Source organism: Populus euphratica, unplaced genomic scaffold, assembly GCF_000495115.2.
Source record: "Populus euphratica unplaced genomic scaffold, PopEup_1.0 scaffold77.1, whole genome shotgun sequence".
Lineage (NCBI taxonomy): Eukaryota > Viridiplantae > Streptophyta > Magnoliopsida > Malpighiales > Salicaceae > Populus > Populus euphratica.
Window position 1 is genome coordinate 355,139 of NW_011499955.1, and position 23,691 is coordinate 378,829.

Sequence of the window (23,691 nt, forward strand, 5' to 3'; positions counted from 1 at the left end):
GGTAGTTAAGAGGCAAACTACTCAATAAATTCTAAATAATCGATTAGGTATTAGAGCTTCAATAGATATTGTTCGTTGGCTTATATTTCAAGCATGTGCTTTTAGAGGACATGATGAACGTCCAAAATTAAAAAATCGAGGTAATTTTCTTGAAATGTTGGAACTTTTAACATCATATAATGAACAAGTAGGTGCTCTTGTTTTGGATAATTCTCCACAAAATGCTAAATACACCTCATATCAAATTCAAAAGGAAATTTTGCATGTCTTTGATAGAAATGTTCAGTCTTCAATTCATCATGAGATTGGTGATGCATGATTTTGCTTAATTGTTGATGAAGCTCGAGATGAATCCAGAAGAGAGCAAATGGCCCTTGTTATTAGGTTTGTTGATAGAAGTGGATTTATACGAGAATGACTTTTGGATATAATTCATGTCAAAGACACAACTACTTCAACTCTTAAGAAAGAGATTTCCTTTGTTTTATCTCATCACAATCTTGATGTTCAAAATATTAGGGGCCAAGTGTATGATGGTGCTAGTAATATGAGTGGAGAGTGGAATGGATTGCAAGCTTTATTCATTAATGATTGCCCTTATGCATATTATGTACATTGCTTAGCTCATCAATTGCAATTGGTTCTTATTGCTGTAGCTAGAGAAATTTCTGATGTTCACACTTTTTTTCAGAACTTGATTTTTATTATTAACATTGTTAGTGCTTCTTGTAAGCGTAATGATGAATTATGGGCTTTTCAAGCAGCTACAATTGAACATTTAGTTGATATTGGTGAGATTGAAACGAGTAAAGGAGTTAATCGAGTAGGTGGTTTGCAATGACCTGGAGATAGCAGATGGAGTTTGCACTTCAAATCTATTTGCAGATTGATAAAAATGTATAGGGCAACTTGCTTGGTTCTTGAAAACAACTCTTTAGATGAATCTACTTATTCTCAACGTGGTGATGCGGCCTTTTCATTTAACTTGCTAATGTCATTTGATTTTGCATTCATCTTGCATATAATACAGAATGTTATGGAAATTACTTATGTGCTTTGCCAAGCTTTGCAATAGAAATCTCAAGACATTTTAAATGTTATGCATTTGATGACTACCACAAAGACTTTAATTCAGAAGTTAAGAGATGATGGCTGGGAAACTCTTTTAGAAGAAGTGACATCATTTTGTAAGCATCAAGACATTGAAGTTCCTGATATGGATGCTTGTTTTTCTAGTGTGGGACGATCTCGCCGTAAAACAAAATCAATAATAGCTGACCATCACTATCGAGTTAATATATTTACAACTATCATTGATCAACAGTTGCAAGAGCTAAATAATAGATTAAATGAGCAGACAATTGAGCTTTTTAAGTTGAGCGCAGCTTTAGATCCTAAAAATAACTATAAATTATTCAGTGTTGAAGATATATGCTTACTTGTTGATAAGTTCTATCCTGAAGACTTTTTTGACAAAAAAAAAACTCATTTGAGATTTCAGTTGCAGCATTATGAGCTTGATGTGCCCAATCATCCAAAGTTAAAGAATATATCATCGATTGCTGATTTATGTCAAGGATTGGTTGAAATAGAAAAATCAACAATTTATCTACTCATTGATAGGTTGATTCGGCTTATTTTGACTCTTCCTGTTTCGACAGCAACAACTGAACGAGCTTTTTCAGCGATGAAGATTGTTAAAACAAGACTTCGCAATCGGATGGAGGATGATTTTCTTGCAAATTATTTGATTGTCTATATAGAAAAAGAAATTACTGAAAGATTCACAATTGATATGATAATCGATGATTTCTACTCCATGAAAGAACGACGAGCACAATTAAATTAAATATGTAAGAATCATTCTTTATTATTTTTTACTTTATTTCAAAGTTTTATCAAACATAAATAATGTATAACTTTAACTAATATTTCTTATATATTTTTTATATTTATATTTATATTTGATAGGTATAAAGACCAGCAAAATTAAAGTGATGAATACATTATAAAGATGACATTAACTTCATAGCTTTGACTCAACGTGGTATTGCTTTAAACTTCTTATTTTATACAAAGATCGTCATATGTTTGTAGTTACTTCTTTAAATTAAACTAAATTATGCAAAAAAATTTATTTTTATAATTTATGTATAGTAAATTAAAAATAAATATATTTTTATATTATTTTGGCCCCCTTATTAAATAATCCTACCTCCACCCCTACAAGAAGGGTATTATTTACATGATCACAACACCTTTTGATCGTATATATTATATTACAATTATAATTATAAAATAAGCTAAAATTATTATTATTATTATTATTATTATTATTATTATTATTATAAAATAAATTAAAAGAAAACAACCTTTTCCTATAGCCTTTTTACTGTTTTCCGATACCTAGCACATTAGGAAAATCGAGCATTTTTCGTTGTTACTTGAGCACGAAAAGTACATTTGGAGTTCCTTTTTTTTCATTAACTTAGTCACCACCGTTTTATGCTTTTATTTTAGGTCCTCAAATTTTGTTTTCATCACATTACAATCTTTGTATCATGAGAGAGGGGAAAGAAAGCCCTTAAAAATAAAAAAGAAGAATTTTGGTTAGCCATATTTCAACCATAAAAAAACTAATCTTCATATAAATAAATTCATCTTGAAAAAAAAATTAATGAATGTGATTTTACTCTTTACTCATGTCAAAAAAATAAATTAGGGCACACAAAGAGTTTTTTATTATGTTGATTTAAGATTTTTTGAGTGAATTGATAGTGCTTTGAGGTTGAAGATGAGGTTATTAGAGTTCTTGCGATATGTTTTAGAATGTTTTAAAGTGAACAAACTTAAATTTTATTTTGTAAACATAAAAAATGATACAAAAAAAATATTCAAGCATCCGTCATATTATCTTTTTAAATAGACAACAATACGTTATTCAATTTATTTAAAAATAAATAAAACATGTGTCCTAACCTTTCAAGCCCATGCACATTTAACTATTTTTTTTTTTACTCTGAACCATATACAAAGACCTGTGTCTTTTAAGACCAAGTTTGCCTAGCCTTTTTAAAGAATAAACCTAAAAATATAATTCATTATTGATTTTTATTTGTGCTATTAAAAGTAAGAAACAAGTAGACCTAAAAAATAATGTAATAATCAAACTACAAGCACTGAAGGGCACCAAATGATTGATTCTTGACTCAATATACATTTTATGTCAATAATATTTGTAAGTTAAATTCTTTTATTTGTTAATTTATATATGTTTTATATGTATTTGTAGAAATTAGATCAATTATAAAAGAACAAAAATCTCAAAATAATTTTATCTATTTTTCCTATTTTATATGTGTGTAACCAGATTGTAAATGCATAAAGAAAAAATATAATTAATAAATATAAATTTATCAAGGAGATAATTCTCGTTTGCTCTATATATTTCTCACATTTATACCTTTACCTACACTCTTTTCTAGTTTGTTGACATATTTATTTTTAAATTAATATATATATATATATATATATTATTGTCTTTTGTTTTTATTTAGGATCTTTAGTATGTAAAACTACACTACAATCACCATGTATATTTTTAATTTTATATATGCATGCACGTGTGTGCACATGCATAACTTTATAGATAAAAGAAAAGTATAAATTGCCTTTGTTAATAATTGAACCTCACATTCTTAACTAAACAAGAATAACCATTACCTATAAGTTATTGTACATTCTTTATACATATTTTGTTCTATATACTAATTTATGATTTATTTTAATTAATTTTTATTCAAGTGTTCTGTTATTTTGAGATTATATAAGTGTGATGCATATCTGGAAATATTATAAAATTGATCTTATTATTGTGATAATAAATATCTAAAACTAGTTTTAATGACATTGGTTCATCAATTATCCTAAAAGATATTGTTGCCTCAATTACCTCCACTAACTAACTTTATTCTTGTACATACTTCTAATGGAAAAAAACCTAAAATGTTCAGTGGTGTGGACTTTAAGAGATGACAACAAAAATTATTATTCTACTTGACCACTTTAAGTCATATATGGTTCTTACTGGAGGAGGCTCCAATTCTTAATGAAAAAAAATTGTATTTAGCCATGATTGATATGGTAAAAACATGGAAGTGTTCAAACTTTATATATAAGAATTTTATTCTTAATAGGGTTGACATGACAAAAACATTGATGTCTTCTCCAAAGTGCAGGAGTGTCGAAGTAATAAATAACCCGGCAAGACCGGGGTTGAACCACATGGAGGTCAATTGTAAAAATTATAAATAACAATAATACAACAACAATAACAATAACAATAGTAACAATAATACTACTACTAGTAGTAGTAATAATAGTAGTAGTAACCATCTAGGTGGTGGCTAAGTGGTAAGAACTTGGAATCAAGAGGTTTGCTCCCTCTGTGATCTCAAGTTCGAGTCTTTGGTTGCTTATATGATGACCACTAGAGGCTTATATGGTCGTTAACTTCAGGGCCCATAGGATTAGTCGTGATGCGCGCAAGCTGGCCTGGACACCCACGTTAATCTAAAAAAAAAAAAATAACAACTTGATCCATCGAAAAGACTCTTTTACCCTCGACAATAAGCTAAATAATTTTGTTAGAGAAGGGTAACCATGCGAATGTACAATAAAATATAAAATATGAGCACATGGACACATTTAAGCATTGACCCCAAATTGTTCTTTCTTTTTTATAACATTATAGAGTTAATACTTATTTTCTCTAACCAAACATCAACTAGATAAAAGAAGCTAACCTCTTCGCAAATTCAGGATTTCCCTCCCTTGGGATGAGATCTTGATTGGTGGTTCGGTTAAGGGCTCTTATCTAGTCCTCTCTCGACCAGGTGAACCCTTATGGTTCGTTTCTCTAACATCATTAACCCAGTTCGTCGATGGTTTCAATTGCTTCAAGAGTTAGGTTTTGATTTTAGTTAGGCATTGGATTCAAGCCATGATGCCACATCTAAAACAAAATAATTGGAACAAGTGCTATAAGTAAATATTTATTTTGATTGATTATTATAGAAAAATTATATTACTTTATAATGTGATATTGTATTGAAACAAAATTATCATCTCAAAATCGAATTATAAAATAAAAAATAGTCTGTTTAAATAATAATTCCATGTACAGTTATTCCATACAAATTATTCTATAGTAGATATGTCATGTAACATGGGAAAGCTTAAAAAACTATGGGGTCAGATTCGTAGAAAAAAGAGAGCAAATTCAAAATTCTACAACCATTTAGGACTAATATGAATTTTTTGAAAAACATTAAGGGGCAATTGCCTCCCTCCTCCTCCTCCTCTTGTTGTAACTTCGTCCTAGCAGTGGCAAAGAGTGGCGTCCCTGGATATTAGTGGACAACACTCTATATAAAATATATAGTCCAATCAAAACTGCAAAAATATTATGAGGGTCCTAGATAAGAAGTATAAGATTGATGATAATGGCATAAAAATATTTATGGTTTTGTTCATAACATGCAAGGATATTATGTTAAGGACTATTATTATCATAAATGGAAGAATACACAAGTCAATATGATTTAAAGTGTTGATGACAAAGACATAAAGCTTGTTGTAGTTGTGTTAGAAGTGAACTTGGTGAACAATCTTAAAGATTGGTGAGTTGATATTAAAGTCACTTATCTTACATGCTATAATATGAAGAGTTTTTCTAAGTATATAGCAACTGGTGATCAAATGTAATTATTTATAGGTAACTATTTTTTGTGCAAGATCGTAATGTATGGAAATATAGTGTTAAAAATAACATATAATAAAGAGATGACTCAAAACAATATAGTTTATGCTTATGATATTCAAAATAATCTTATTCTTGTCTCACTTTTATCAATGATTATATAAGTTATTGTTATGTCTATATGCTAAAAAGCAAATAAAAGGCCTTGAAAGTATTCAAACATTCAAAAAATGAGGTTGAAAATAAATTTAATAAGAATATCAAGGTGATAATAAGTAATAGACATGGAAAATATGATTCATCTTTTAATGAATTTTGTTCTGAGCATGACCTTATCCATCAAACTAAGGCTTCCCCTTATACACTACAAAAAATAGTATTGTTGAATGTTTAGTTAAAATAGTATTGTTGAATGTAAGAACTAAACGTTGAAAGAAATAATAAATTCTATATTGATAAGTTTAAAATTACCTCAAAACTTTTAAGAAAGGCCATTTTATTAGTAAATTATATTATAAATAAAATACTCCTTAAAAAAAATTAGATAAGACACCATATAAATCATAGAAGGATAGAAAACTATCATTTAAATATATGAAAGAGTGAAGACGTCTAGCCAAAGTCATGGTTCTTCTATTAAATAAAGTTAAAATAGAACCTAAAACTATTAATTGCATATTCATAAGATATGCTAATAACAATTTCCCTCATTCTTTCCTTATATATAAGTCAAATATTTTATATATTCCTATTAATATAATAATTGTATCTAGAAATGCATCATTTTCAAAAAATATTTTTTCATGTAAAAATATATAAGAAAAAATGCTATTAAGAGAGCTAATAAGTCCATTAATAGTGATTTTTAAGAAGTTAAAAAGAAAGAAAAATCTAAAAGAAGTAGAAGGACTAAAATATCTAAAAATTTTTTTCTTAATTTTATAAATTATCTATTATAAATTGAGCCTCAGACATTTTTTTTTTAAAAAAAAACAATGTCAACTCCATTAGCATCATTATGGAAAAAGGCCATCAACAATGAGACATAATCCATAATGCAAAATCAAACATAATAATTGACATAATCAAAAGATTTTTATCTTATTCTAAGTGCAGGAATATCGAGATAATAAATAACCTGACAAGACTAAGGTTAAACCATGTGGAAGTGAACTACATAAATTACAAATAATAATAATAATAATAAGTTAAAGAGGACTATAAGATATAAGATTATTGTGAGGATTAAATAATGATAAAAATAAATGTTAAGGTTAGATGATCCACTAATAATATTAAAAATAAATATAATATAAACTCATTTTATTACTCAAGTGGAAACTACACACAAAGAAGATTCCAATCGGATGATTTGTCATTAATAGCTCATTATAAATTATTATCATGATCATATTAATTATCTTATTTAAGTAACACCAAACTTTTAAATATTATTAGGAATTCATAATGCTAACTTATGTTAACAACAAATCAAGTTCCTTTTATAGTACAAGTGTAGGTTATACCATATGATTGACTATGAAAGTGTCAAGTATTTGTTGTACCAAGTGTTATACAATATAAATCTAGATTAACCATTTAACAAGTAAGGTATTAAGAATTAATAAGATAAAAATGATAGGGCATGTTAATAGCAAATTGTTTAGGATATAAGCATTAAAATTCATATTGAGTTTATATTATACTTATCCTAACACCATTAATAAAACTTTTTCATATTGACATAATAAAATTAACTAAATATAATGAATAAGAGAAATATAAATAAACAAGAGGAGAACATGATTATATAAGTATAGTAAATGAAATAAAAGGTACAAACAAGAGATTAATAAAGCCAAAACTTAAGCATTACAAAAATATAAAAAGAGAGAGCAAGAACATGATCTTGATCTGAAAAATAAGATGTCTAAATGCATGACAAATGTCTCATTTTGATAGGGTAAAATTTAAAATTATTGATTTGATGACTAATTGTTTAGTGAGTAGCCATATCTTGTATCAATTCTACTCCATATGAAAAAAATTATACAATTGATTAGAAATCCTAGATTTATGTTCAAAAGAATAACCATGTCTTGTATCAATTTAATAGTGGCATTCTTATCTGTTATTATAATGACTTATATTATATGAGGTGAAAAATAGAATAAGTTAAGCTTTTAATGATTTTTCTAGTTATAATATAGATGAATTGATATTGCAGAAGTCATGTACTCTCTTTAAAAAGGAGCACATTAGTAAAGGATTTTTGAAAATTCAAAATATTAAAAAATAATTATTTATCTAATATAAAATAATTATCTATCTTATATAATGACAAATATTTAAAATAATGTTTCTTAAATAAAAGCTAAAAATAATAACAAATCATTTCAAATACATTTTTATAAGGGTAGTTTGATGAAAATTTAGTTTTTTTTATTACTTATGTGCAAATAACATATCAATATGTTAGTTTAAATGATTTTTTTTTTAACAAATATACATATTGAAGATAATGTGTGTATATAAAGTTGAATAAATGATTAGTTATGCTTTACCAGTTTAAGATAGTGATTGGAAAAATAGTGCAAATCGTGTTTTTAAAATTTTTTATTTTTTTATTTAAAATATTTTTTTATATTTTTAGATTATTTTGATATGTTAATATCAAAAATAATTTTTTAAAAATAAAAAAATTTATGTCAATGTATTTCTAAATAAAAAATACTTTGAACTACTATCATTACTTTAATCCTAAACAAGTCTTAAATATGGAATGTTGATGTGAATTTTTTTTATTAATTTTTTATTACAAGTCTTAAATATGAAATGTTAATGTGAATTTTTTTTATTAATTTTTTATTACAAAACCAATCATAAAGTGCCAGATGTTTAACCTCTTAGTAAAATTTCTCATGATATATTTATTGTTAATTACTTTTGTTATAACAAAAACAAGAGATCATGTTTTAACCTTTGGATTAAGCCCCCTTTTTTAACTGTAAACTAAGAAGAAAATTTTATCAATGTACATGAATTTAATTAAATTTTTATTTACACTTTTATAACCTTTTACTCAAGTCCTTACATGGTAAAAATATTTAAAGAAACTAAAAAGGTTCCAACTTTTACTGTAATTTTATTATTGTATTGTTATGTATTGGAATATTGAAATAACCATTTCACCCCTATAAACATAACATAATTGGCTTTGGGATCAAGAGTATGAGAGTCTTTTTGTGTTATTATTTGCATAATAAAATTACTCATATGCCCTTACAGATAAAAATTGAAACACTAGCATGTATGGACTTTCGACCTTTTCTTTTTAGTTACAAAGTAAATTGACCACAATGCTCTTTGATCATAATCATTATATATATAATATATATATATATATATATATATATATATATATATATATAAATATATATAAAGAACCACCCTTAAATAATATGAAAAAATTGAAAATTAGATATGCTAAGATACATTGCAAGTAACCCTTAAAATGAAAGACCATAGTCAGCCAAGTCTTCTAATCAATAATTAAATTGAATTCATGCATGGGAAGAAAATCTGAAGTCAATTATGTTTCAAAAAAAAGAAAAGCTCAAGTCAGCCAACCACAAAATGTTCCTGTTTGGTAAAACCCTACAACTCTACTTTCCTCTAGTCGGTGGTGCTTTGTTACCCTACAACCGTACTTTCCTATTGGTTAAAAAACATTATGCTTACAAATGTTTCCAGTAATTAATTAATACTTGGTTGAATTCTATTAAGATGTCTTTTTTGGATATAAAATAATTAATAAGGAAATTACACATGCTACAAATATTTTATTTATATTTGATATTTTGCTAACAAACACTAAGTTATGTTTCTATAGCATTTTACTTTTCATCCTCTCAAAAATCACCATGGATTTGAAATAGTTAAATTTTTTTAAATTTTCAACTTGGCATTTAAACCTTTTTTTGTTTGATAAGTGAGCTTTTTTAGGACTAAATTAGCATCCAATTGTATTTTTTTGAGAAAATACTGAATTAAAAGATAAAAGACTAAAGTGTAAAAAATAATAAAATAAATAGTGTTTTACAATTTCATTTGAAAAGTTTATTTTAGCCCCTTTTATTTTTCAGCTATTAAATGACTAGTCCTTTTAGTTTATTAAAATTCAATTTTAATGTTAAACTTTATTTTTTTAATTTTTTAATTTTTTTACAAGAGATGAGAGAGAGACTCATTAAATTCTGATGTAAAATGAGAAATTCATCATGTTGACAATTTCAATCATAAAAATAATTGATTTTGACATTAATAGATTCCATTTCATTAAAGAAGTTTTACCTACGTGTTTTTTCCTTTTCCTTGTCCGAAGAGATAGATTTAGTTGTGAGAATAGTTCTAGCTTTAAGTTGATTTTGGACTTTTAAGCAGTTTTTTGGATTTATTCTGATAATAAATAGGTTTGTTAAGGTGTTTAAAGTCAAAATTGAATTAGAAAATGAGTTTAAATTGAACAAAACTAAATACCTTATCATCCTTGATCGCCATAATCTATAGAAAGTAAATGATGCATTATTTGTTTTTTTTTTTTAAATAAATAAAATGAATAATAGATTATCTATTTCTTTAAAAATTTAAAAATAAAACAACCCCAAGTGAGTCTGTTTATAAATCATATGTATATAAGGTATTTTTTTAATATTCAAACCTAATTAGATTTTTTTTTTATAAAACAAATAATTGACCCAAGTGGATTAAAATTTTTTCTATTTCAATATTAAATTAAAATATCATCACGTATCAATCCAAGTGAATTAAAATTTTTTCTATTTTAATATTAAATTAAAATATCATTCACTTTAATATTAAAATTTTTATATATTTTTTAATATACCTAGATATTTATTTTACGCTTCAGAAGTTTTTTGGCTCCATGTTATATGTGTTCATGCATTACAGTGATCCAACAAAATCATGGGACCCTCGAGATGTATATTTTTTATGATAACAAACTAACTGCAGCTCTGAGCTAACATCGATATAAGCAAACTCAAATCAAACCTCAAACCAGGTTAAGAAGATAGTCCCAAATAGACAAAGCAAACTAAGGCAGTACGATGTAGGATTAGCATTTGTTCAAATGATTTGGACCAAAATAATTCAATTAAACTGAATTTATTTTTCAAAATTTTGAACCTAGTGAAAGAACTATATCTAGCAGTTAGGGTTTGATTTTATATTTGTTAAAACTACATAAGTCCATTTTGAATTTATGAACCTTTGGATTTTTATTTATTTATTTATAATGTAATAAGCCTTGTGTGTTTTAAAATTCTTTCTAATCGGGTGATTTTTTTTAAAAAAATTAGACGAAATATTTTTTAAATTTTTATTGAATTATTTTAAAAAGATTGTTCAATTCAGTTAATCCCATCACTAAAGTTCTTTCTAATTGGGTGATTTTTTTAAAAAAAAATTAGACAAAATATTTTTTAATTTTTTATTGAATTATTTTAAAAAGGTTGTTCAATTCAGTTAATCCCATCACTAAAAAAAGCTCATCAAAATAATTTTAGTGCTACTGTGAAAGGCTATATAACAATATTAAAAACATATAAGTGGCGTGAGAGCAATGATATAGAAAACAAACCAAATAAAATATTATGAAGTGAGCATTTTATGCTTATATTTAATTAATTTTAAAACAAAATTTCTTTAAAAATACATAAATTTAACAAAGAACAATAAATAAAAATACCCGAGATAACCCGAGTTATTTTTTAAATCAATGAAAAGTCCTATGGAAAATGAAAACAAAAAATAATGGAGCCCGATCTCTAGTTAAATAAATATTTAAAAATAAAACTAAAAAAATATTGAGATTTTAAAAGGAGGAAGACAAGCAAATTAGGATGAATATTCTAGACCTAAATTAATATCTAACACTCCAACTCATTAAATTCTATAACCTGATTTAATTAAAATTTTCAATTCTTAACTAATTTAACATTGAAGGATAAGACAAGAAAAAAATATCAATTTAAAAAGTTTATCAAGTTAAACAAAACAAAAATAAAAAAAATGAATATAAAATATTATAGAAAAAAATTTGAAGGAGAATCAAATCATAAAAAAATTTTAATTTTAAAAATAATTTTAAATAAAAAGTAGCAATTAAGAGAATGAAAATTAAATCTAACATATTAATAATAATAAAAAAAATAAAAAAAATTTAATTTTACAAATTATTTTAAATAAAAAGTAGCAATTAAGAGAATGAGAATCAAATCTAACATATTAATAATAAAAAAAGGATGAAATCAAAAAAAAATTATTTTTATAAATTATTTTAAATAAAAAGTAAATTATTTTAAAGAAAAGAAATAGCAATAAAAAAATATAAATCAAATTTTAAAAAAAATAATTAAAAAATTGTACATGAAAATCGAGGATGAAAATGAAAAAATAAAGAAAAGAAAAGCTCATCTACATCAAATAAAAAATCCATTGATCATATACATTGTCTATGCATGAAAAGGTTACCATGGAGATTTCAATGTTGTCTCAAAAGCTTGTGTTTAGCCACCTAACAAGCGTGATTGCTATTCACTGATGCGTGCAATAAACAAATCTAACATATTAATAAAAAAAAAAAAAAATTTAATTTTATAAATTATTTTAAATAAAAAATAAATTATTTTAAAGAAAAGAAATAGCAATAAAAAAATATAAATCAAATTTAAAAAAAATAATTAAAAAATTGCACATGAAAATCGAGGATGAAAAAGAAAAAATAAAGAAAAGAAAAGTTTATCTACGTCAAATCAAAAATCCATTGATCATATGCATTGTCTATGCATGAAAAGGTTACCACGGAGATTTCAATGTTATCTCAAAAGCTTGTGTTTAGCCACCTGACAAGCATGATTGCTATTCACTGATGCGTGCAATAAATATATTAATTATTTTATTTTTAATAAAATTTATATTTATTAAATTATTAAATCATTCATAAATAAATTTGATAATAACAAAAAAATATGGAAGAAAGATGAAAACTCAGTTGAATGCAAGTTAAAAAAAAATTGATTTTAAAAGTAATATAGTTATTTAATTGTGTTTTAAGTAAAAATATTTAATTTTGTTTTTAAAAATAATTTAATTATTTCACTGAATAAACATAATGTAAAAAAACCAATTTATTCCCAAGTAATATAATAATTACAAATGAAAAAAAAACCTTTATTATCCCAACAACAACTTATTTGATTTTGTTATAGAAAAATGAAATAGCAATTACATTATTTCAATCAAATTAGCCTGGAGCGTAAGTGTTTTACTTATATTTTTAGTTTTTATTTTATTTTAATTTTGTAATTATAATTTGTAATGATAAACCAGTATTACTTAGAAATTACCCCATCCCAGCCCAGAATAAAATCAACCAAGCCAAAATTATCTTCTTGTTTTTTTTCAAGAAAAGAACCCAAATTGAACACCCAATATAAGCCCTGGGTTAAAAAGGTAATAACCCTCCAGCAAAAAAACTCTCCCCCAAATTCGCAGGCTATTGTCCCCTCATTCTCCTTCTTCCTTCTCTCGACAGACACCCTACAACTTCACAATCACAAGTCCTTAAGTCTCCCTAATTTTTTTTTTTCTTTTTTCCACCTCCAATAATAAATATTAGGGCATTATTAAGCATTAAAAATCACAAACATAATTATAATAATACTAATTTAATTATTGGATGGATGATGGTTAGGACCTTAGGTCCTCCATCTCTCCCTCTCTCTGCAAACATCGAGGATCGTCTACATGTAATCCTACATTAACTAACATAAACCCTCTCGATCTCTCACTCCTTAACCATGTCTCGGGAACAACCCTCGCCTTCACCGATCTCCCAAAACGACGCCCAAACTCCTCTAAACGACGACGCCCAAGCCCAATCCCAAACCCCGCCTGTTAACAGGAGCAATCGGCCGTCGCGAGCTTGTACAATACGGGCGGCTGCGAGGCTGCAACAGCAGGCGGTGATCGAGCGGAAGCAGAAGCCGAAGAAGCAGGAACAGCAACAACAGTTAGATAAGTCTTCGGTGCAGCAGAAAGAGCAATGCAGTGGTGGAGGTAGCAAGATCGTGACGCAGCTGGTGGCCCCTCCTGAGCCGGCACAGTTGCCGAGGTGGAGCCTCCGCTCCATGTGGGAATTAGCTTCAGTACTCCATTTTTTAAATGTAAGTTTTTTTTTTTTTTGGTTTTGGGGTTTTGCTAATTTCTTGGAGACTTTGATTTGCTTAGAAAAAAAATATCATTAAAATTGTTGATGGTTCAGGTATTTAGGCATCTATTGAATATAACAGTGGAGTTCTCAGCTGAGGAGTTTGAGACAGCTTTGATTACACCTAATGATACTTTGGGGGATATTCATATGCCTTTGTTAAAGGTTTAGTGCATGCTTTCCTTCCCTTTTCAACTTCAACAACTATTTTTTTGTCCTTGCTTTGGATGGATGAATGGAACCTCTTGAGTTCTGCATCTTTATAAGCTGTAGTTACAGCAAATATTTTTTACCTCGCTGAGGGTCCACTGTTAGTTGGTAACATCAAATTATTTGTCTTTTTTTTTTTTTTCATTTTCTACTGCTGCGAACAAAGTTAATTGTTGCACAAAAGCATTTTCATGGGAGATAAAATACCTCAAACAAATAACTTTTTTTTTTAAATGTGTCAATTTGAGTATTGAATGCTGCTTTCTCTTGTTTGTTCCATTATGGAACTTTATCTTTGAAGTATGCGGTTGGATGCGCAGTGTTTGTTCTACATAGAAAGAGAAATTGGAGTTTTGTGGGTTTTAGTTTAGGCTCTTCCTTGTATCTGTTAGGGACTGCTTGAGATCTTATGTGCCACATGTTCAAGGCTTGTATAGGCTGATCTGAAATTATTACTTGTAGGAAGTTTGGTATCATTGGTCACCAGAGATATCTCTGGAGTTGGTATCCTTAACAACTTCTTGAATCTGTGGATGTTTTGGGGCCCTCAAGTCAGACATGTCGAAAGATTTGTCATAGGTGTTGGGAATTCACTATAATTTCAAATAAGTTGCCTCCAGAAAGTTGCAAAACGTGATATGTAGGTGGAAACATGCCTAAATATTTGCTGGATAAATGGCTAGTCTTTTGTAGTCTAACAGGAAGAAGCAGTAATTTGTTTGCCCAACTTGAGTTCATGTGATGTTGCTGGTGTGCACCTTTAAAATCAGACTAGGGTTTTCTCAAGTTTGATAGTAAAGTGATAACCCTGAATAGTTATTATTTTTGGCTATCCCCACATGAGGATAAATTATTCTCCACAGAGAAAGAGGGAAAAAAACATGTTATCATAATTTTGGAAGCAAACATGGTGTTTTATAACATAAAAGGCAGAAGATGACTTGGATCGTATTTTGGAAAGGGAATGGTACTGTTAACCTGCAATTTTTCATGCAGGAACTTCTTTTAAATTTAAACAATATTATCAATTTTGCTGTCTTGATTTGAAATGATATCACAAGTTTCTGGAGTTCCTATACTGATATCATCACCTATTTTGATGAAATCATTGATTTGGAGGTACTGTGATTCTCACTAATGCACAATTGACTTGCATTATTCTTAGGTACGCTGTAGCTTGTTAGGGTTGCCTATTCTGCTAGGCTAGGTCTTTTAGTTAATGCGGTTTCTCCCAGTGTTTTTTGTTTTTCCTCACCACTGAAGTATACATTGCTGCAGAAATAATTCCATTATCCATGCAGTTTTGAGCACTATATCTAGATGATCATTTCAAAACGGGAGATGCTTGAAAGAAGTTCTATCATGTAGCTGTGATCTATGAAATTTTTGAGAATGTTTTTTTGGTTCCTTTCAGTTTATCTTCATCTGTGACTTATGGATGAATTTCTAATTATCTACACAAATCTTTAGTCTGGCTTTAGTTTGAATTCATGCTTGAGAGTTTCAAGGCAAAGGTTTTGAATCTTAGAAGTGGAGCAAACAAACATTTTGGATTTGTATTTAAGTTTTAGTTGGGAAGTATAGCAGTTCACATGTTGCTATTTTGCATTGTAAAATCATATGCTTGAACTAATTGATATTTACTGAAGATAGGGCACCAAACCAATGTGTTACATATTTGTCACTATCCTTTTCTTTTCTTTGTTATATGCCATGTATTTACTATTTTCTGACTGATATTGTATTTGTAACATGCATTTTCCTTTATAATGGCATGTCTTCCCTGCAAGGTAACGCCTAGATTACATTACCCCAAAAACCAGATAGATGGGATATCAACTTTCAATAAATGCTTGAAGTTTCGCCTTAAATGGGAAAACCCAATTATGTATTGGCAGCAAACTATATGTGGTATTTTGTATGGTCATCTTATTTGACAATGGAAACTTTTCTTATGGTTTGGTTTGATTGATATGATAAATTTGGAAAAGCTAACTGCTATTTAAATCAAATTGCATTCTGATGCAGTATTTGAGGTGCAACAGGATCATATTTATGCTCTTCCTGATGGAGAGCCAGCATATATTACATTGATGTGCAGTATTGCAACATTGATTTCTCATCACTTTTGATTTTTCATTTTAGGCAATCCCCCCTGTTACCAGAATGGCCCTTACACGAGATACTTGGGTTACTGTTTTGTGCAGAAAATTAAGAGACTGGTGGCACTGGGTAACTCACTATACTGTTTTTTAATTAATGTTGACAGTATTGAACAATAAAAAGGGGACCAGTGGGGGGGGATTTAGCTATTGCGAATATCATTTTAAGATGACTATGGTGTCTTTGCAGGTTGCAGATGGGGAACTTCCCTTGGTTGCTTCACATGGGTGAGTAGATTTGCATCCCTGGATGCTCTTGAATCAAATGTTATTAGATTCTGATTCGTGTTTTCACCTTAATATTGTAGGGTGGAGGTTGAAGTGTATAAAACACTTGATCCTAGTGTCCGTGTGGTGATACTAAAAGCATTATGTGACATTCGTGTTGAGGTATTGTCACTGGCAGCAAATTTTTTTTGGATTTTTGTCCATTTTACTGGTGCTTGGTTCTCATTTTACTGTTCAAATTGGCAATACATGTCAACTGCAGCATTAAATTCATGTTAATATTTGTTTGATTGGATGGAGAACAGAGCATGATACCTTGATGGCCATTTTGTTGGGACAGATATATGAAATTTCTGGAGAATTTGACTCTCTCTAAGAACTTTTACCTTTGTTTTTGTAAGATGTGACCACTGGTCCTTTTGGCATTTGTTTCATCTTGTAGCCCCTTTAGCTTGAATCCAATAGGTCCCAACTCTTGCTTTATTTGTCTTTGTTGTGCATAACTGAGCCCCTTATTTTTCTGTAGAGTGGAATATATGGTTGATAATTTACTTGGTATTCTTTTCATTTATCTCAATATCATTTTGTCCTGCATGCATGTACTTCACTATTCAAAATATTATTTGTTGCTGTCGAATACTTTTTCTTCACAAAGCTTTGGCATCCTTGTAATATCAGGAAAAGTTTCATCTCTTATGCATCCCACAGAATAATTTAGATGCAGTTCTTTATTATGTATTCTACGCATCATTCTAGAAGTACCTTGTGTAAATTTATAATCATGTTAATCATTTCCAGATAAAAGTATTTCCTTGTTGTCAAACCTTCCATCAACCACCTAAGTAAGAACACCTGCCACAGGTTATCTCCTTTTATCAAACTGAGTTAGTTTGTGGGCTTGCAATAAAATCTTGCTTTTGAAAGCTTTTGTTGGGATGTTTTGCTAGAAATTATGTTGAGGTTTGTCATTTATTATTATTTTTTTCTTGGGATATTATTTTGTTTCTTTATTTGTCTTTGAACTTTTTGAACATCTTGGTTGCTTTGCACTAGTTTCTTTGGACTTCTTTTTTTCTATAGTGATGGAATTGAATCTGGGTGATCTTTGGCAGCAAGAAGATATAAGGAATTACATTGACAATTCCCTCAAGCATGGCATTCAACTTTCATTATTTCGCAAGGAACGTATTGGAGGTGATTCACAAGGAATTAATTACTGGTAATGGAGATAAGCTTCTCATGATGCATTTAATTTACTATGGTTGTGTTTGCTTATCAATTTTATAATGATTGAAATGACCAGCTGGATATTTTTATGTTATAACTAGAGATTTTTTTTTCCGTATTATTTTTGTAGTTTTTTGTCCTTTGTGTAGTGTAACTTCTACAATTACAGTTTTGTTGTTGATGCAGGTATGAAGATGATCCAACAATTGGTCAAAGGTTGTACCGGGAAATAAGAAAAACTGAGGTGAAGGCTAAAGCAAAGGCAAAGGGATCTCAAATCATCCCTAATGTGACATACCTGTGGGAGACAGTTGCAACTAACTTCGAAGAATTTCAAGATGTTTCCGTAAGTTACTTCAATGACATGATTTTGTGTTTGTGCCTTGTTCAAGTACTGATGCAAGGTTGTCATGGTTTTTATAATCTGAACTTTTCTATTTATTTCTACACAGCATTCATGGTAAATTCACGTTCATATCTCATTCCCTTTCTTTTTTTGTGTGGATGATAATGTGTTGTTGTGAGATTATGTTTTTGAATCTGTGATGTGCCTTGATATCCGTGGCAGTGTGCCTTCCTTGTAATATGTCTCTTCTATAGATTCTTTCTCCTGCAGTAATGATTATTGATGAAACAGAATTATGGATGATGAGAATGTGAGATATTAATCTAATAGAGGATTACAATGGTAAAGAACAAAAGAGAATTATTGTGCACAAAGAGTGTCAGTTTGTATGATTCTGGGCCTTCTAATGATAAGTTAGATATTATGATGCCCTCCCTGCTTCCTGTTAAATTTGACTGTAAAACAGTGGGTTTTCCAATCAATGTCTGTCCAAGTTGGTGAAAAAATGGGTTCCAAGATTGTACATAAAGGGTTTGCTTGTGTGTGCCAATTGACATTTGTTAGTTGAAAATGGATTGGGATGAGATTTTCTTTAGGCAGCTGGAAGTCTATATAGATGTTTGAACTGTGCATCAAAAAAATCATCTTAATAATGGATCCTTTTAGTTGCAGTTAAATCTTTGCGACTTCCTATCATTCACAATGTAAAATGCATATCCAGTCAAGAGGTCTAGAAGCTAGACCCATTTTTTTCAACCGTAACTTCATGGCCAATTGCCAAATTGTGGTGATGTTGTCAAAGCTACCCTCCATGAGGCTTGACCCTCTCAAGTTCCATATTTGGATTTCTCATTTGGTGGATTTTTATTTCATACCTTTCTTGGATTTGTATTTCATACCATTCTTTGTGCCACTCTTTCCTTTTCTGGTCTCATCAGAGCAATTGTACTTGTTATGAGTAGTTTTAATTTTTTGTGTGAGGGCTAGTCTTCTTTTCTACAATTTTATACTCAGCTGCCATTGCTGACAGTTCCTTTGATAGGTTTAAAAACCTGAAAAAACAAAGTAAAAATTAAGTTGGTATGATACACTAATTACGAACCAATATTGCTGTCTCAAAATAGCCTTTTACTGATCTTGGGAGTTCAGTTGTTGACAGTGAAACTCGCTATGTTTAACAATTCTATACACTAACCTTTTAGTGCCAGTGGTATTCCAGTTGTGGTAAGTACATTTGGTCCACCTGATGGTTCTAACATGGCCATTTGCTATATACTTTTGTGGGGGTATTGTTCCTCATTGAGGCTTTTAAACTGCTGCAGGAGAAGCTCTTTACTAGCAAAAATAGAACAGAGGCTTCATTGGGGAAGAAATTAAAGAATGACATGCTCCCCGAGATTGAGAAGGTTTACAAGGTACTGAAAATTGCTTAGTGATTAACATGTTTTAGGTAATTGGATTTCATCAATTATTTCTTTCTTGCCTCTAGGTATTCTTGATTGAAATCTGCTTTAAGTTCTCTTTTCCTAAAAAGAAATCATATTCAGGATTCCTGCTTTTGTACTTGTGTTTGCTCAGAGAAAAGAGAGGTTGCTGAAAAAGCAACATAGGCAGGCTTTACTTCTTGATAATTTCTTGAACATAGATGGACTTGCACCAGGACGTTCACTCCGTGATAGAAAGCCTGTTACATATACTTTTGGTAAGCAAAGAAAACTTATGAAACATGCAGTAGCAATAGATTTAGTAGCTCTTGTAATTGATTACTTTCGACACCTATTGTATTTTCCTATTACTATTTCTCTCAAAGTAGATTTTGCCTATGATGCCTAGTCCTCTATGTTTACCATTCCACGAGTTTTGTTTTTGGGAACTTGAGGGATGTTGAACAGAGAATTTATATTAACATTGGAAAAGTAAACCAGGGAATCTACTTTTTGCAACTTCATCCCACTAATGTTCTTGAAATTATAACTTGCATATGTTACCTCAGTTTTGCTGGACTTCAGACATCTGTTCTGGCTGATGAGCACTTCTAAATTAGGATGTGCTTTTATTGTAGTAATAATTGTTCTCATACAAGAATGGGCAATCTGATTGCTGTATCAAATATATTTTGCAGATGATTATGATCGGTCAATCAATGAGGCTATCAAAATAACAAAGTAAGTTACTGATCATGGACATTCATCATTTATTTGTTTCCTTCCCGTGCTTGGAGGAATTCAATTTATCTTCAGCCAGGGAATATCAATTTCTCTCTCTCATTCTTTACTTTCTTTAGGCGCAAACCACCATCCCCAGAACCTGTTCACAGAAGAGAAGGTTTTTCTAAACCTGAAGCTTCTGCAAATGGTAAATGGAGTGGTCCTTCACATGCATCGCAACAGGGCACTTTCAGTGCTGCATCTCCTAATTCTCTTGATTACGATGACATGGATGAAGACAATAAATCTGAAGCTTTGGACCGGAGGTAATATAAGTTTCTGTCTTTCAGAACTTACAATGTTTCCTTGATCTTGCACAAACTTATCCTTGCATAATGGCTTGCAGCAATAGACGAAGACAGAGGCCTCAACGGTATTCAGCAAAAGAGTTTGTTGAGGCAGTTTCAGATAACGAGGCAGACTTTGACAGTGATGATGATATAGTTGGAGAAGCTGTCTATGATGATGAATACTTGAGGAAACGTAAGCAGAAGAGGCCGTCTAGCAGCTCTGAAGGGGATGAAGAGTATCAGTGGGATGATGAAAATGGTGAAGAGGAGGAGGAGGAAGAAGAAGAAGAGGGTTCCTTGAGTATCAGCGAGGATAGTGATGAGCCCCAAAAATTCAAGAAATTGCCAGGGCGTACACGCAGGGAAACAAAATTAAGGTCTGTTGATGAGATCCAGTCAGGTCTTAGACGCAGTAGAAGAGCCACCCGAAACCAGATTAATTACCGACAATATGAGCTGTCCGAGTCAGAAACAGAGTCAATAAAACGCGAGAAATCAAATGCATCAGATGAGCACTCAGATGCAAGTGAGAACGCAGAGTACTCAGCCAGAAGTCAAAGCAGAGATTCTGATGGCAATGATGATGAACAAAATATGAAAGTTGATCAGCCTGTTGAAGGTGACACTGTGATAGCACAGGAAGAGCAAAATCAGCCGCCTGAGGAATCAAATAGCCCAGTCCAAGAAGTTGAGGGTGTAAGAAAAAGACGTTTCCTTGATCTCAATGAACTTGCGCCAGGTTCTGGTTTTGATGATAGTCCAAACACAGTAATGAAAGATGAAGATAGAAATGATTTTTGAGGTTCCCTCTCTATTGGAAAAAAAGCTCAATGTACGATAGTAAAGTGTTATTAAATTTTGTGATAAGCCTGTGGAGGAAATTACCGTCTGAGTTCTTCCATGGCATAAGCTAAGCAACGACCTTGATGCAATTCATTCAGGATTTGCAGCAAGGAGCAACTTGATGCTGAGAGTTCTGTAGATTAGGTAGAGTCATTTTTTAGCATGTCTACATTCATAGAAGCCTACAACGGGTCAATGAGAGTTCACTGGGGTTACTTATGCTATCCAATTAATGTACAATAACCTTAACTGATATTGTAACTGAAAGATTTGGCTTTTAGATGTTCAGGCCCTATAGTTTAATCTTTCATGATCGTGGCTATGATCTGCCTCATGAACATTTTGGTTGGTTGTGTTGATAAAATGATCAGGTCAGGGCATTGTTTTCTGTATGTGATGGACCGTCCTCCCTTGAAAGGTAATTATTGTATCACTTGCCAATTCAACATTTTTCCTACGTTGTAATTATCATCATTTTTGGATTTTTATGCTCAGATTTTTATGCCTGATTTTCACACTAAAGTCTCTCAATTAAACTATATACTCTTGTATGATGCAACTACATGGATAGTGTTACGACCCGAAATGGACTTGTGGGTGCAGATTTTAATTTAAATTTACTGCAACCTCGGACCAGAGAACGTCGACGGGAATTAATACAACTGATGGTACTCCTAGTTCTAATTCATATTTTGGCATTTCGATGACTATTTCCTTGTGGTTGGGCAGCATCTTCCGTGGTTAGGACCTCTGCTGCCTTGGTAGCTGTTTAAGCTTTTTTTTTCTTGTGGATGCTTCTTTCTCATCCTTTTTCTGTAGCTTCTGCTGCTCCTGCTGCTTCCTCAAGAGCTTGAATTAAGCGTGAAAGGCACTTCTCTGCATCGTCCAAAGGGGACTCGGACATGAGGTTCTCTATAACATCAGCTGTTATGATCTTGGTCTCCTTCATTAAGCTTTCAATTTTATCAAGCAAAGGATGCGCTTCAAGTCTCAGGTAATTCCTTGAAAGCACTTCGAATGCCTAAAAAATGCAGTAAGAGAGCTCAGTATGCTTGTCCATTCTTCCCCTTCTTGTCAGAGCAGGATCAAGCTTCTCCACGTAATTAGCAGTTAACACAATAAGCCTCTCCCCCCCACAAGCAGACCAAAGCCCATCAATGAAATTCAACAACCCAGAAAGTGTCACTTTGCTGCTGCTCTCTTCTTTATGTTCTTTGCGAATTTCTTTCTCCGACTTCTCCTTGTCCTCATCTGGAGATTTCTCTTCCTTCTTAGTCCTCTGACCAGTCAGATCAAGCGAGCAATCTAGTCCTCCTTTGCAGGCTCCATGGCTAACGTCTCGACCGTGGCAGGATGCTCAAACACTGTAAAGCAACAAACCTCTCCAGCAAGCTATGATCTTTAGTTTTGCAAAAAGGGAAGCATTATGGAACATGCGCCCCTCAACTGTAGTGGGTTTTGTTTTTCCTTTTTTTTTCAATATTTGTTCATTTTGATTAAATTAACAGACATACGACCTTGTCATTTTCTCGGTAAAGTGCAAGAGAGTGAAAGAAACCGGCGAGTTTCAGTTCAGTTCTGACCACTTGGGACTTCATATGATGTGAATCCACGGACGATTCTCATTTACCATGCCTTTGAAAAAACAGCTCTCTGAAATGGTTGCATTGCACTTTTGCAGACGGGGAAGAGGAGGGCAGGTACTTATGACGCACAGAAGCAAAGGGTCATCGCATCTCATTTCATATGCTATTTTTTATTTTTAATTAATATGGCATATATCTCAACTAATTTTATGCATCTTAAAATTAAAAATTTCCAATAATTATGAGAATAACTATTAAAAAGCAAAACTAAAATTTAGCTTAAACTTTTTTCCAATGGCCAGTCAGTAGTCATCGGTCTTCATCAGAAAAGGCTTTAATCAGTCATCCATACTTTGCCATCATTCAAAATGAGAAAGGTCATTGCAGTTTTGCTAGATTTTTCTTCTTTTAAATTATTGTTTGAATTTAGAAGAGAATCAATTCTCACGCTACTCCGCATAGTGGACAAGTTCAATCATTAAAAATTGAAACAAATGTGGAATATTAGTACGGGGACTAAACACTAAAATATCCATCA

The 23,691-nt window shown here is 30.5% G+C and overlaps 1 protein-coding gene across 1 annotated transcript; it reads left to right on the forward strand.

Moving 5' to 3' along the window:
- Positions 1-13,317: 13,317 nt before the first annotated feature.
- On the forward strand, positions 13,318-22,073 carry LOC105138274 (uncharacterized). The gene is made up of 12 exons (XM_011044324.1): positions 13,318-14,010; positions 14,109-14,219; positions 16,410-16,496; positions 16,617-16,654; positions 16,735-16,816; positions 17,767-17,873; positions 18,068-18,227; positions 19,550-19,642; positions 19,806-19,929; positions 20,350-20,392; positions 20,512-20,700; positions 20,781-22,073. Exons 1-12 carry the CDS (start codon positions 13,645-13,647, stop codon positions 21,523-21,525), a joined length of 2,145 nt encoding a protein of 714 aa, XP_011042626.1. The 5' UTR covers positions 13,318-13,644; the 3' UTR covers positions 21,526-22,073.
- The last annotated feature ends 1,618 nt before the right edge of the window (positions 22,074-23,691 follow it).

Coding starts and splice junctions, on each gene's coding strand:
- LOC105138274 (XM_011044324.1), top strand. CDS start 13,645: ATGTCTCGGGAACAACCCTCGCCTTCACCGATCTCCCAAAACGACGCC. Junction 16,817..17,766: donor TATGTGACATTCGTGTTGAG/GTATTGTCACTG, acceptor GATCTTTGGCAG/CAAGAAGATATAAGGAATTA. Junction 20,393..20,511: donor GAGGCTATCAAAATAACAAA/GTAAGTTACTGA, acceptor TACTTTCTTTAG/GCGCAAACCACCATCCCCAG.